Consider the following 15,637-nt stretch of genomic DNA (forward strand, 5'->3'; position numbering starts at 1 on the left):
AAAGATTTGCATTTGACTTTACCAAAATCTCTTCCAACAATATGTGAGTCAAGTGGGGGTTTTTGCTCTGATTCGTCTACATATAATTTAGGGCTCCACTAAGTACGCAGTGTAGCACATGCATGCAACATCGTCTCACATGTATCTTTCTGGATCCAGTACTAAAGGTCCTCAGGCACATTAGTACTAGTTGGAGGCTTCAACTGGTACTAATGCGTAACCTTTAGTACCGATGAAGCCTGCACCCGGTACTAAAGGGGATCACGGGGCGCTACTGGGGAACTAGCCGTTAGTGCCGGTACTAATACTCGGGTCAAAAACCAACCGGTACTAAGCCTCGGGATGCATGCTGAGCCTAGGGATCCACACGCGTAATTATGAAGCAATAATTACAAGGATTCAAGTTGACTCTGGAGAAAGATCTGCCAGCGATATGTGAGCAATTACACGTTGGATCACATGTTTGGTACTGTTTACATTGAGTCATAACCTATATTTATTCTCTCCGATCTGATCAAGTGTAATCATTTATGAATCAATAACTCTTGAGAAATAATAACCATCATAAACAATTATGAAGCAAAAACAACCAAGGATTTGAGTTGACTGAGGAGAAAGAGCCGCCGACAATATGTGTGGAATTACACGTTGGATCACATGTTTGGTACAGTTTACAAGAGTGAAGAAACAAACCATCGAGTCATAATAAATTATAATTTGCCCCTTTGATCCGATCAAGTAATCACTTACTCCCTCCGTCCTAATAAATCGTAGGTCGTTTTGGCACTTCTATAATCATAACTTTTGCTATGCAAGCAAAAGTTATGATCCTAGAAATGCCAAGGTGCATAGCAAAAGTTATGATCCTACAAATGCCAAAACGACCTATAATTTGGGACGGAGGGAGTAGGAAGCAATAACATGATACCTGAATTATGAAAGATTTGCATTTGACTTTACCAAAATCTCTTCCAGCAATATGTGAGTCAAGTGGGGGTTGTTGCTCTGATTCGTCTACATATAATTTAGGGCTCCACTAAGTACGCAGTGTAGCACATGCATGCAACATCGTCTCACATGTATCTTTCTGGATCCAGTACTAAAGGTCCTCAGGCACATTAGTACTGGTTGGAGGCTTGAACTGGTACTAATGCGTAACCTTTAGTACCGATGAAGCCTGCACCCGGTACTAAAGGGGATCACGGGGCGCTACTGGGGAACTAGCCGTTAGTGCCGGTACTAATACTCGGGTCAAAAACCAACCGGTACTAAGCCTCGGGATGCATGCTGAGCCTAGGGATCCACACGCGTAATTATGAAGCAATAATTACAAGGATTCAAGTTGACTCTGGAGAAAGATCTGCCAGCGATATGTGAGCAATTACACGTTGGATCACATGTTTGGTACTGTTTACATTGAGTCATAACCTATATTTTTTCTCTCCGATCTGATCAAGTGTAATCATTTATGAATCAATAACTCTTGAGAAATAATAACCATCATAAACAATTATGAAGCAAAAATAACCAAGGATTTGAGTTGACTGAGGAGAAAGAGCCGCCGACAATATGTGTGGAATTACACGTTGGATCACATGTTTGGTACAGTTTACAAGAGTAAAGAAACAAACCATCGAGTCATAATAAATTATAATTTGCCCCTTTGATCCGATCAAGTAATCACTTACTCCCTCCGTCCTAATAAATCGTAGGTCGTTTTGGCACTTCTATAATCATAACTTTTGCTATGCAAGCAAAAGATATGATCCTAGAAATGCCAAGGTGCATAGCAAAAGTTATGATCCTACAAATGCCAAAACGACCTATAATTTGGGACGGAGGGAGTAGGAAGCAATAACATGATACCTGAATTATGAAAGATTTGCATTTGACTTTACCAAAATCTCTTCCAGCAATATGTGAGTCAAGTGGGGGTTGTTGCTCTGATTCGTCTACATATAATTTAGGGCTCCACTAAGTACGCAGTGTAGCACATGCATGCAACATCGTCTCACATGTATCTTTCTGGATCCAGGATAAGCACATTGTTAATTATTCATCCTCTGCCCATTAACTGGAGTTCCATTAATATAATGACTATCCAGTCCTGCTACACGTTACTAGATCACACGGTTTGTTCTGTCAACCTGAGTTAAGAGGCACATAATGCTAGGTTGAAGTTCTGAGCTAAGTACCATATGTATCCCAGATCTGATTAACCACTTATTATAATTGAGAATACAAGTTGTTTAGGACGTTGACACCGTCTACGGCTAGGTGATGTTTTGAGAAAAATTTCTGTGCCACCATGATGATTATGATAATGATTTTTATGTATAGCAGAAGTTTTACGGAGCATCTAGTAATAATTATTTTGTATGCTCATTCTTCCGAAGAAAATTACATTAATGGTCAAACTGATGGAAATTTTACTTGCATGAATCCTAAAACCTACCTTATATTTATTAATTGGGAGTGGTAATTTATAAAAACTAAACAGCCTGATAATGACTTTCGAAACCACAGCAAAGGATTCCAACTGACCTACATAGTATATTGCCAGCATCATGTGAGCTATGTGTCCCTTGTTTCTTTGATTCCAACTGGCCTTGGAGTTGCAAATACTGTTGACTAGCTACTCCCAACCGAGTTAGGAATATCCCAATTTAATGCGACCAGGGGAGTATGTGGTCTACAATATTTGCAACTCAAAGTATAGACCGATTGCAACTTGGACCATTGGCCAGTGCAACTGCACGGTCGAATTTATTGCACTTAGATATTAATGTGGGGATGTTGGTGGCGTGCAGTATAAGGCAGGGGGTTGTATGAAAAATGTTCCGAGGAACTGTGCCTAGCTGCTTGCACCGTATATCTCCGATCTGACGGTCCATGGTGGGAGTTTTCGGGATTCCACCTACCAGATGGTTTGCACTGCATATTTACCCCCATATAAAGTATTCAACAAACATGAGTGCAGCATACCAGGGCCATGTGAAACCATGTTACCTTCTATGGACTAGGGTAGATCCCTCTATAAATACAACCCCCTTCTATCACACTTCAAATACGATACGGGAGTAAGGAAATAGATACCCTACGATCCTAGCTAGCCATGGCCTCCTACTATGCAATAGCCGTGCTTTCATTGCTTGCCTTTTCCATCTCTGCAGTACGCGCGCTGGATGACATTGCTTGCCTTTTCATTTTGGTAATTTTTTGGATCTCCCTTTGATAATTTTAATTTATTCAGTGCAATTATAGAATTTTAATGGATATAAATTAAATTTGAGTTGTAACTGCATAAAATAATGGAATAATATTTGTAGAAAAATTAAGTATATATTGTTGAGTGAATTTGACAAGGTATTTTCAAAGTACATCAGAATAATTTTAGAAAAACACGTTATGGAAAAGAAGGAAAAGAAGGAAAATTAAAAAAAAGCAGGGTTTGCCGAATGTCGAATCAGGGAACTCGACAAACCCATCTTTGCCGAGTGTCAGATCTAAGATACTCAGCCAACAAACTTCATATCCACCGGCGCGTCCCTCACCCCCCCCACACGCACACACGCAAACCCACCTGCACACACGCACCCGCACACCCGCTGCCAGCTCCCAATGCCTTGCCGTAGGCACGTCCCGTGCCACCGTCCTCCCACGCCGCGCCCGCAATGTGAACGGCATCCTTGGTATTTTGATTAGGGAAAAGTCCCCTGGCCTGGTGCAGTTCGACGAAACTGTCGAGCCAGCCTACACGTGGGCCCACTATGCTGCCATCCCCAACGCCCTTGATCGGGATGGTAGGGTATTCGCCAACAAGGTGTAGCGTTTCAAGGCCGAGCTTTGGGTAACTCTTTCTGGCACTACATTGCTCAATACATGGCACTGATTGGACATTCTTGAAATAATGACTGGATACATCGCGTCTATATGCAAGATTTCTTTAGATGCAAGGAGGGATACGAGGCCAAGGCGGATGCTGTGGCTGACAAATCTGCCAAGAAAGTCATCAAGGACATGCACTACGAGGCGCGCGTCCAGGCCGTGATCCAATACCATGCAGACATCCATAGAGTGAGGATCGCTAAAAGTGAGGCAAGAACCATGAAGCTAACCCGGGAACAATACATGCAGGTAAATATAGAACATTAATACTTATTTTTTCTAAGATTAATTACACTTAATTTCATTTTCTTATATGTCATATACTTGATGACGTAGGTGCCTCCATGGTGGTGCGCCCACGATCTGCAGTGCTGGGCCCGAATGGTGGACAGGTGGTGCGACCCCGCGTGGGAGGAGAATCACAACACTTGCTGGGAGCGGCGTTTGTGGATGAGGGGTGCACCACACCATCAAGGCAACCTCAAACTCTCAGAATACGTGGGTACACGAATGCATTTCTTTATTCTAACGGTCAATTCTCCATAATTTCTAATCATATTGCTTTTTTTTGCAGTCGGCGGCACATGGTGGCGAGCCTTGCTCCCAGTTCAAGGCATATGATTTGGCCCACAAGGGCAAGGTGATGGCTGACGTCGCCTACAACCCGGATGACCCACCCTTGGCGTACAACTATGAGTCCGTCCACAGTTGCCTTGATGGATACACATCGATGGCAAGGGCAGTCCATGGCCCAGAGTACGATCCGAGTGCCCATGACCTTGATGGAGAAGTGGTCATGAGGACGGGAGGAGGCAAGAAGCATGGCCGGTTCTAGATTGGTGACGACACAATCGACACGGCCAGTGCTCCGACTCTCTCCCAGCTTCGAGCACGGAGCACGAGTTCCAGCCCAGCGATACGCCCCTGGCCGGACTCTACAAGGTTCCAGATGAACGAACTCCAGGTTATTTCTATTTTATTCATCGTTCATTGATTTTTACATACTTTTGCGTTGCATTGTAACATTAGGATGAAATATTGTAGGCCCAGCTGGAACAAGAGAGGAGGCTACGGCAGGAGCTCGAGCGGAGGATGGAGGCAGAGCGTTTGCAGATGTTTGAAATGATGAGGGGTGTTTACGCTGCAATCGGTCAACCTCCGCCACCGATGCTAGTCCCTACTCCTCAACCTGCTCCAAATACTCCACCAGGCACTGTGAGTGACTTCATAATCTTATAATCACCGTTTCTAGTTTATGCAGAATCAATCTTTTCTCCTTTGTGATGTGCGTTTCTAATTTCTAGTTTATTTCTAGTTTGTAGTTAACCTTGTAATCATTGTTTCTTTCTCAATCACTTTAACTTAGCTACTTTCAGTTTTCGCAGAATTAATCACTATTTCTAGTTGCTAGTTTATTTCTAATACTTGTATGTTTCGTTCTTGTGAATGATTTATCTCTTCTCCTTTGTGCAGAATCAATCTGCGGCATCGAATGAGCCTTATGACCGACCGTGCTCACAATGGTCACCATGATCACAGTGACTACGTTTATTTGCATTTATGATGAGCCTCGAGAGCGATTGTGAACAAACCTACTTGTGATTTTTAAGAGTATTTGCATTTGTGATTGTGAACAAACCTACTTGTGATTCTGAAGTTTATTTGCATTTATGTGTTGTCGATATATCTATATGAACTACCTATGATGCTTATTGTGAACTATCTGTGATGGACGTAATGTTTATTTGAGTATGGTATGTTATATGTGACCGAACAAAATAAATTGGATATATATGGTAGCTTTGCCAAGTGTTACACTCAGCAAAAGCCCTCTTTGCCGAGTGCCATGCGAAATACACTTGGCAAAGGGGCCATGTGGCAAAAAACTGTGCATTCTGGGCTTAAAATGGAATCTTTGCCGAGTGTTAGGGCCTGTGAAACTCGGCAAAGGGGCCAAAATCTGGGCCTAGATTGGCATGTTTGCCGAGTGTTAGGGCCAGGACACTCGACAAACAAAGGCATGTTTGCCGAGTGTCAGGACTGGGATACTCGGCAAACGGGCATGTTTGCTGAGTGCCCAGGCCGTTAGACACTCGGGAAACGCGCCGTGATCATCTCCGCGCCGTCACATTGCTTTTTTTTTGCTGAGCATCGGGTGTAGCACTCGGCAAAGTCTTTGCCAAGTGCGTGATAAAAAACACTCAGCAAAAAAACATTTGCCGAGACTGTAGACGCCGAGTGCTTTGTCGAGTGCTTTTTGGGCTTTGCCCTGTGCCGTGGACACACGGGCAAACCTATTGTTTCCGGTAGTGCGTTCTACACGTTCATGGCACCCTATGTGTCGAAAAATCCACGAGCCGCGTATATCAACTACATGGATCTCGATCTGGGCACCAATGACTGGAAGAATGCTACTGGTGGAACATCTGTGGCCCATGCAGCATCATGGGGCGAACGTTATTTCTTCACCAACTTTGATCGGTTGGTTCGGGCCAAGTCTAAGGTTGATCCTGAAAATGTGTTCAACAATGCACAAAGCATTCCTCCATTACATTATGTTAGACAGCACAAATTTATAAGTGGCATGTAACTACAAACATTAAATGAATGGATAATCTGATGTTTGGAGGAGTTCTTGTGTTGTTAATGGTGTTCTTGTTTACCTTCATAGTTCTACAAATTTCTAAGAAAAAATAGACAAACAATACTTCATCACCTTTTTCAAATTAAGTTATCTAAATAAGTTATTGGAAAAATCTTTTAAATACTTTATGGGATAGTTTGTTAATATTATTTTGAAAAGTTATATAAATATTTTATGGGGCAAGGGCGGCCGGCCGGTGGGGGGCGCCGGCGGTGCTCGCAGCGAGGGGTGAGGGTGGCCCGCGAGGTGGCGAGGGCGGCTGGCCGGCGGGGGGTGCCGGTGCTGCTCGCAGCGAGGGGGTGAGGGCAGCCAATGGGGGGTGCGGGTGGCTCTCGCGGCGCACTAGCGGAGACAGAGTGATAGTGGGTGTGGCTGGAACTGTGGAATTAGAGATTATATACTTAGGATTCTTGTTGGGCTGAGCTATACCTAGTTGTTGGACTGCAATGTGCACTTCGGGCCCGTGAGTCACCCATGGGGGAAATTCAAAATCCGCTCCGCCCCCGCCCCATTTCGGGTCGCTGAACCCACAAACCCGCGGGGGGGAACAGACCCGCCCCCACCCCCATTGGGTCCAAACCCGCCCGACTGCCATCCCTAACTAGGGCACCAAAAGGTTTTTGATTATGGTCACTTTGGTCGCATGGAGAATAGTGCTCGATATTTTTCTGGAAGCTCGATATTTTTTTTTGGAAGGACATAGATGAAATGCCAATTATGAACGAGCTTCGCTACTTGGAACTATTTAACTGTGAACTCACTACCGCTGGACTGTCTGTCATCCTTGACAATTGCCCTCTACTGGAATCGCTCCACATTACAGGGCTTTCAGTTGGCAGGATGAAAAAGAATTTAAGGGAGAGATGTGGTAGGCTGAAGGAACTAACTCTTCCTGCCCATGAGTTAGCAGGTAACTCTTCCTGCCCATGATCTCTTTAATCAGTGGGAGTAAGACTTTAATTACATATAAAAGGTATGCCTAGTCTTTTCGGGATCTTTGTGTTGCATTATTGGTGAAGTCTATACGAAAAGATTGTATAGTGGAAAGAGGAAGTACCTAGATTTAGCTAAGGAAAGGTGCACAACTGGTGGTACGACTCCCTTCGTCCCAAAAATATAAGTCATTCTCCGATTCAAAATTTGTCAAAAAACAAGTTATTATACTCAATTTGGAATGTGTACATGCACATGTGGACAGGGCGGCAGTCAATTAGCACCAAATATGGTTAATAAATAGGGGCAATCGAGGTTATTTTACCTCCTTATTAATCTGTCCAAAAATTCCTAGGATGACTTGTTTTTTGGGACGGAGAAAGTATGTTTGTAAAAATGGTCTCGGACAACTTGCATGTCTATGATGTATATATTGTGGAGAGATAGAAAAGTCCTTTTAGAGCTCTCACACAATGATTTAGCATATATCCTTACAATTTGAAGGAATTCCTGGGGATCACCCTGTTTGAGAAGCGTCCATCCGTTAGATGTCTTTACATCCAATGAAGTACTGAATCAGGCAATCAAGAAGCCCTTTCCTTGAAGTTATTGAAATTTCAGCCATATTTTTACAGAACAGTGACGTTCTAATCTGTTTGCCAAGCTTGTTCCCGTCTGTAAAAACATTCTCACAAGGTTGTAGTTTCAACGATGTCAGAATTGTTTGGTTGTGAACTGACTACTGGCAGACTGAAGAACAACATTATTGACAGTTCACCTCTACTATAGTCTCTGCACGTTGATGGCTCTTTCCAACTGGAGGGGTGAACGCTTGCAAGCATTTGGATCTCGTCTAAATATACATAAAATTTGCCATTCAAAAATAAAGTTAAGCATCAATCATTAATGTTTTAGCCGACCTCACAACCGACCTGAAACTGAAAGGCTATACATTTTTTAAATAATTTTCTGAAAACAAATCATTGACAGAGGAGTCCGAGTCACTTAAGGAGGAGAAAGGATGGACTAATTTGAAGTCTCTTCGCACACGATTTCGATTCCTGTTGTTACTGCCGAAGATCCACGCGTTCCCAACCCAAGCGATGGCCTCCTCCTCCGGCAGCTGCTGCCTCCGCCGCTGCATGGAACCTCCGCCAGCGGCGAGGGACTGGGCGGGGCTGCCGCGCGACGTCCTGTGCATCGTCTTCCTCAAGCTGGGCATCCGGGAGATCATGCGCGGCGCCGAGTTCGCGTGCACGGCGTGGCGCCGCGTCGCGCTCAAGGAGCCCGCGCTGTGGCGCCGCATCTACATGCCCACGATCTGGAGGTACTCCAAGACATGGCGCCGCCCTGGACCGCGCCGCCGGCCAGTGCGTCGCCTTCACCGGACCCTGCGACAACCACTCCCTGCTCGACCTCGCCGAAAGGTATTCATCGTGTTCTTCGTTCTTGTTACCTTCTACTCTGAAATCTGAATGGATTGGAGAACTTGCAAGCTCCAATCCAGATCTGTTGTTTCATTACATGAACTACTATAAGTGTATTGTTCTGACTCGAAGGTGTGTGTTCCTGCAGAGCACCGTCTTTGAAAAGCCTCGATCTCTTCGACTTTGTTGCGTGCAATGAAGTGTTGGACGAAGCCCTCAAGCAGCTCCCTCTCCTAGAAGATCTTGAAATTTCACCGGCGCATCGCAGCTCCGACGACTCCAGAAGGCTGTTCCTTCCAGTTTGCCAAGCTTGTCCCCGTCTCAAGAAACTCGTGCTCGGGCGCCAGAAGGTTTTTGCCCATGACTACTCTGACGACGGCGTGGATGATGGTGACCAGCAGCAGAGTCATCGAGAGCGGTGGTCATGGGATTGCATATTTCGTCCCGCTGTCGAGAAACAAGCACTTGAAACTCCAGTTATGTCCGAGCTACGCTCCTTACAACTGTTTGACTGTGAACTCAATACTGCTGGACTGTACCAAATCCTAGATGTGTGCCCTCTACTGGAATCTCTCCACGTTACAGGGCCTTCCGTTCATGGCGAGATGGAAAAGAAGCTAAGGGAGATATGTGCTGGACTGGGGAAAGGGAGTCTTCCTAGTCATGAGGCAGCAGATGATGAAGGTTCAGATGATTACTGTAATTCACAGGAGTATGATGACTGGAACTAAAGAGTATTATGCCTACTGATCTTCTAGGGATCTTTAGAGTTGCAACAACGGAAATAAAGGTGCATTGCTATAATGACATTGTGTAACGGGGTCCTTTGCGGACTTGGGGCATCAATGTCACATTTTATTGAATTTCAAGGCACCTACAAGTTTTACATATGTATCTATGATCTGTCTAATTTGACTCTGCTCAACTGATGTTCTTGGCACTAGTTTATTGTGCATCACACAGAGATGACTGTCTTAAAAGACACAGGCTGCCGTCGAGATCTTTTTTTTTCCTTATACATTTATGTGTCATGTACTCAGGTCAACTCACAACTTTATGAATTCTACCAAGTGTGGAATAGTGATGAAATGACTAGCTATCTTTGCTGAAAGCAATATTAATAGTCCATCCCTTAACATTGGTCGCAGTGATGATGTCAACGTGGATGGCATACGACAATAGCATCAGGGCTTGTTTATGGACACGACGAAGACCAAGACGGCCAGCGAATGGCGTTCAGCATGAACTCCTCTCCGCAGCACCACCGGCCTCGTCTTGTTGGGCGGCATCTTCACCGGCTTGTTTATAGAATGCTTGATTTTACTGAACATATTTTCTGGATAAATTCAGATGTTGCCTGGCTGATATAGGGATTAGAATTATATTTCTGAAATTTTTTGAACAAATCAAGATACTGGAATATATCTACAAATTCTGAGCATTGATGCACTGTAGTCTTTTATTTCTTCGATCGATTTCACAATATTTTGGTTCTTGTCAGACAGGCAACATACCAACTGACAACGAAAATAAGCATCAAACCGTTGTGCACACAGCAATATGTCTCCTTGGGTTCTTCCATGGGCTGCCAAACCTGAGGTCGTAGTCGTCCATGGAGTCACACGGTAGCCACAGCGTCTTTCACCCTAGTAGCACCCTAACGGAAGTATCATGAACTAAAGATATTGTCCGGATCTCCTGGGCTCCATGGCTCAACCTCAGGGCTGCCTGTGGCTCCATCTCAGGGCTTCCAAACCTGAGGTCGTAGTCGTGCATGGAGTCATGCGGTAGCCTCAGCATCCACACCCTAGCACACTTGGCACGCATCTCATCGTCCATCTCGACGTTGAAGCAGTGGCGGATGTCGAGGGACTCGAGGCCAGCGCAGCCACCGAGGATGGCCGCGAGGCTGGCATTGCTGAGGCTGTTGCCGAAGATCTGCAGCGACCGGAGGCTGCACATCCCGGTGATCCCCATGGCACGCCGCCGGACCGCCAGTCGAAGCAGTACCTGCTCAGCCGGAGGCGGTTCAGGAGCGGGCAGGCCTCGGCAGCGGCCGCACAGGTCTCGGCGAGGTTGATGAGGCCATGGTTGGTGGCGGCGCCGGAGTAGAGTGAAAGCTCGAGATCCTAAGCACGGGGAGCTCCCGTATCCCTCCGTGGAAGAAAAGGAGGAAACATGGTGCCTATCTTGACTCACCACGGTTGCACGTTTATATATGGTGAAAATCACCGAGAGTTTTACAAGGATACAATCATGATCACCTAGGACTCGGTTTGCTTTATAATTCGTATTACACAAGGTTTATCTCCAAGCAACCGAGTCTATCTCTAAGATCACAATTGTCACGCACGTGCACGAGTTTATCTCCAACACTCTAACGCACGGCACATTACCTTATTACAACCATGATTCTAACATCCCTCCCTCAATCTAAACTTCTCTACTTCTTGAGATTTAGATTGTGCTTAAAATCTTCAAACTCCCCAGTTGTCAAGGCTTTAGTGAAACCATCTGCAACGTGATCATGAGTAGATACTAACTGGACTTGTAATTGTTTCTTAGTAACCCTCTCACGTACAAAATGAAAATCAATTTCAATGTGCTTTGCACGAGCATGAAAGACTAGATTTGCTGAAAGATATGTAGCTCCCAAGTTATCACACTATAATATGGGCGGCTGTGTTAATTTTACTCCAAGCTCAAGCAGCAAAGATTCCAACCAAATCAGCTCCGCAGTAGCATTAGTTATAGATTTATATTCTGCTTCAATACTAGATCTTGAAACTATAGCTTGCTTTCTAGCACTCCAAGACACTAGATTAGGACCAAAGAATATTGCAAACCCTCCGGTAGATTTTCTATCATCAACACTACCAGCCCAATCAGCATCAGAAAATGCACTCAAAGTTGTCGAATTTGCCTTCCTCGTATGCAACCCAACATCCAAAGTGCGTCATAGAAGAAATTGAAACATGAAGAGTGGCGCACTATCATGCTGTATGTATTGACCAACCTATCCGAGGTGGAGCCGTACATACTGTAAGTTCTCAACAAACTTGTTTGTTCTCAATTAGTCACTATTCTGCGTCCAACTTGCATATTTCTCGTTGGTACAGGAATTCCATCGTAACTTCTGGCGTAAATCAAGGGAACCTACCCCGCACGAAGCGGAGACTCTTCTCAAAGAGGGTACGGGAAATGGAATGCCCGATTTCATTTCATGGTTCAAACATAAGGTACAGTCAAATTTAGCTTGTACTTAGGTTGATATTACAAGTTGCTCGTACATACAACATAATATAATGAACCACCCTACTTCAACTTGCAGGGCTAAACCGATGCGTCTATGAATGTCAAGTTGAGATAGGTTGCTGATGGCTATGCCTATAGGGTCAGATTGTTTACCGGTTATGACGTAAATGGATATCGCTTTCACACAACAAGCCATGAGCAGAGTCGGCCCAATCGAAGAACGACAAATACCGGAGTTTTTACGCCAGGCTTTGATGGTGTCGAGTACTACGAAAGAATTGAAGAAATATACGAACTAACTTTTCATGGTTGCAAAGTTCTTAATCCAGTCATATTCAAATGCCATTGGTTTGATCCATCAGTCATGAGATGGGCCCCTAATCTTGGGTTAGTCGAAATTCGGCAATCATCCGTCTTACAAGGAGATGATGTCTATATTGTGGCTCAACAGGCCACACAAGTTTATTATTTGCCATACCCGTGCCAAACCGACGACCGTCTTAAGGGTTGGTATGTTGTGTACAAGGTATCGCCACACGGTAAACTACCTGTACCAAACAATGAAGATTACAACATTGACCCCAACACATATGATGGAGATTTTTTTCAAGAAGATGGGCTCGACGGGATTTTTGAGATTGACTTAACCGACGCTTTCGGAATGGAAGTAGACAATGAAAGGGTTGCTGACGATGACGCTGGAGAGGAGGTTCATAATATGAAGGAGTTAGAATTACTTCAGCGGTTACAGTTAGGACAGGACATTGATGATGACACTCCTCCTTCGGAGCACGGGAATGATTTTTTTGACACGCGTGACAGTGATGATGAGACTTATGATCCAGCTAATCTTGATCATGATGATTATTTCTAAGACATGTATGGGCCGTACTAATTTATTTATTATTTGTCATACCATGTTATTTTTTAAGTATGTTTAGTTTATTTTGCACATCTTCCTAATTATGTTTTGTTTATCTGTGCTGATTGGTTTACTCTTTGTAAATGTAGGTGATTGAACAATGGTGGGCGGTACGAGGAAGATTGCAGCGCTTTACGAAAAATTAAAAGCTGCAGCTTCAGGGTCAGACGCATTGAGAGGTCGAGGGAGGCGTCGAGGGAGGGGTGGAGGCAGGGGTGACGCACAGGTACAGGAAACGGAGGGGGCACATGTCCTGGCTAGAGGCAGGGGTCGAGGCAGGGGTCGAGGAAAGGGTAAAGGGGTGAGGCTCCCGTTGCCTGTACCTTCGGCCCGGTCATCGTCAGAGGAGGAGGTACCTTCCGCGCACGCCTCTAGTGACGAGGCGGAGGTATAGGAGGAGCAGGAGTAGGAGCGGGAGCAGGAGCAGGAGCAGGAGCAGGAGAGGGAGGAAGGGGAGGAGGCAGGGGATTCGCAGTTCAAGATCTGGTTGCGAGGTCCCTCATCCCTCCCGAGGCGACCGATCCCTCTTCATTTACGCCAACTGATTCAACCCACTGGGGCAAAGTAAGTTCCTTTACATATTCTCAGTACTTTTGATATGTTAAAATTTACAATAGAAACTAATAATTTATATTAATCACTTGTGTAGGAGTTGGATTAAGCTCAATGGGGGTGGCCACAACCGCAAGGTCAATGGCATTATTGGTCTTTTGTGTAGGCTACACTTCCCTGGTCTAGTGGTCTTCGCTGGACAGGAGGAGCCGGCCTACACGTGGGACCACTACGTCGCCGCCGCCGACGTCGGTGATCGTGACCACAGGATATTTGCGAACAAGGCGGAGCGGGTGAAGGCCGAGCTGTGGGTAAGTATTCGCCGCACTACATTGCTTAATACATCAGCTTCACTAGACGTTCTTGAAATAATAATTGTATGCAACATGTCTATACACAGGACTTTTATAGATGCCAGGAGGGATTCGAGGCTAGGGCTGCCTCGATCACTGAACAAGCCGGCAAGAAGCTCGTTAAGGACATGCACTGCGAAGCACGGGTTCAGGCCATCATTGACTTCTATGCTCAATACAGAAGGATGAGGGTCAAAAAAGAAGAGGTTAGGACAATGAACCTGACCAAGGAAGAATTCATGGCGGTACGTACAAAAAGTTAATATTTACTATTTTTGAGATTAATTACGCTTAATTTCTGTTGTTATATGTCACACACTTGATGATGTAGGTGCCTCCGTGGTGGTGCTGATCCTATACCCGGTGCTGGGAACAAATGGTGGACGTGTGGTTGCAGCCCGGGTGGTTGGAGAACCACATTGCTTGCCGGGAGCGGCATCTGCAGATGCCATATGCATCACACCATCAAGGCAGCCTGAGCCGCAGCCTGAGCCTTGATGAATACAAGGAAAAATGGGAACACGAATTCATTTCTTTATTCTCACACATAATACTGCATATTTTGTAATCCTTTTGCATTTTTGCCGCAGACGTCATCACATGATGGCCAGGAGTGCTCTCGGTCAAGGCATGGGTTATGTTCAAAAAGGGCAAGGCCACGGCAAACATCGACTTCAACCCGGAGGACCCGCCCGAGGTGTACAGCCATCCAAGCATCCACAGCCGCATCACCGAGTACACATCAATGGCAAGGGAGGTTCATGGGACATTTGATCTGAGCTCTCAGGATATTGATGCAGAAATTGTGATGAGGGTGGGAGGAGGCAAGAAGCATGGCTGGTATTGGATTGGAGATAGCGTGATCGACACTGCCAGTACTCCCACTCTCTCCAATATCCGAGCAAGGAGCACGGACTCGAGCCCCACGATACGGGCACGGACTACCACTACACAGTTACAGATGCAGGCTCTACAGGTTATTCCTGTTTGTTCAATTTTTCGTTGATTTTTACGTACCTTTTGCTTTGCAATAAGACATTGGGATTAAATATTGTAGGCCCAGGTGGAGGTAGAACGGAAGCGACGGGAGGACCTAGAGGCGAGGATCGAGGCGGATTGGCAGCTAGAAAGGCAGAGGACGGAGTCGATGTCCAGTACATGCAGAGTGTTTTTCACAGTTTAGGTCAAACTCCACCACCTATGCCACCGAACCTATTCCCGCCACCTCCACCTCCTATAGCTACTCCTGTGAGTCACTCTCAACCTTACAGTCAATCTAGAGTTAAACTAGAAACTACAGGCACTAGAAACTTAAACTAGAAAAGTGACTAATGCAATCTCTTTAACTTTGTGCAGAATCAGTTGGCGGCGTCCAATGCAGAATCATCCCGGGGGCAGTGGCCACCTGCACATCCTCCTCAGTGACTTGTTATTTGTGTGCTTGTGATGCAAACTTGTGAATTACTTAATGTTATTTGTGTGCTTGTGATGCCTGTGGTGCAATTTATATGCCTGTGCTTCTGTGGTTGTTTTTTGAGAGGGGTCCTTTATACGTAACATTTCTATTTTGCAGGAGGTGAATGGACACTTTGCCGAGTGTTGAGGCTATTTTTTGTTACTGTTTGACGACTTTGCCGAGTGCATCGTCACAACACTCGGCAAA

General features: G+C 45.2%; 2 protein-coding genes across 2 annotated transcripts; both read left to right on the plus strand.

Moving 5' to 3' along the window:
- Positions 1 to 2,784: 2,784 nt before the first annotated feature.
- Positions 2,785 to 5,655, plus strand: LOC117860281 (uncharacterized). Its single transcript, XM_072294508.1, has 6 exons — positions 2,785 to 3,850; positions 3,941 to 4,137; positions 4,225 to 4,386; positions 4,463 to 4,852; positions 4,933 to 5,103; positions 5,362 to 5,655. The coding sequence occupies exons 2-4, from the start codon at positions 4,021 to 4,023 to the stop codon at positions 4,721 to 4,723; spliced, it is 540 nt and encodes a 179-aa protein (XP_072150609.1). The 5' UTR covers positions 2,785 to 3,850; positions 3,941 to 4,020; the 3' UTR covers positions 4,724 to 4,852; positions 4,933 to 5,103; positions 5,362 to 5,655.
- Positions 5,656 to 7,992: 2,337 nt separating this feature from the next.
- On the plus strand, positions 7,993 to 9,780 carry LOC117860283 (uncharacterized). Its single transcript, XM_034743550.2, has 2 exons — positions 7,993 to 8,892; positions 9,041 to 9,780. The coding sequence occupies exons 1-2, from the start codon at positions 8,569 to 8,571 to the stop codon at positions 9,089 to 9,091; spliced, it is 375 nt and encodes a 124-aa protein (XP_034599441.1). The 5' UTR covers positions 7,993 to 8,568; the 3' UTR covers positions 9,092 to 9,780.
- Positions 9,781 to 15,637: the final 5,857 nt, after the last annotated feature.

This window comes from Setaria viridis, chromosome 6, assembly GCF_005286985.2.
Source record: "Setaria viridis chromosome 6, Setaria_viridis_v4.0, whole genome shotgun sequence".
Classification (NCBI taxonomy): domain Eukaryota; kingdom Viridiplantae; phylum Streptophyta; class Magnoliopsida; order Poales; family Poaceae; genus Setaria; species Setaria viridis.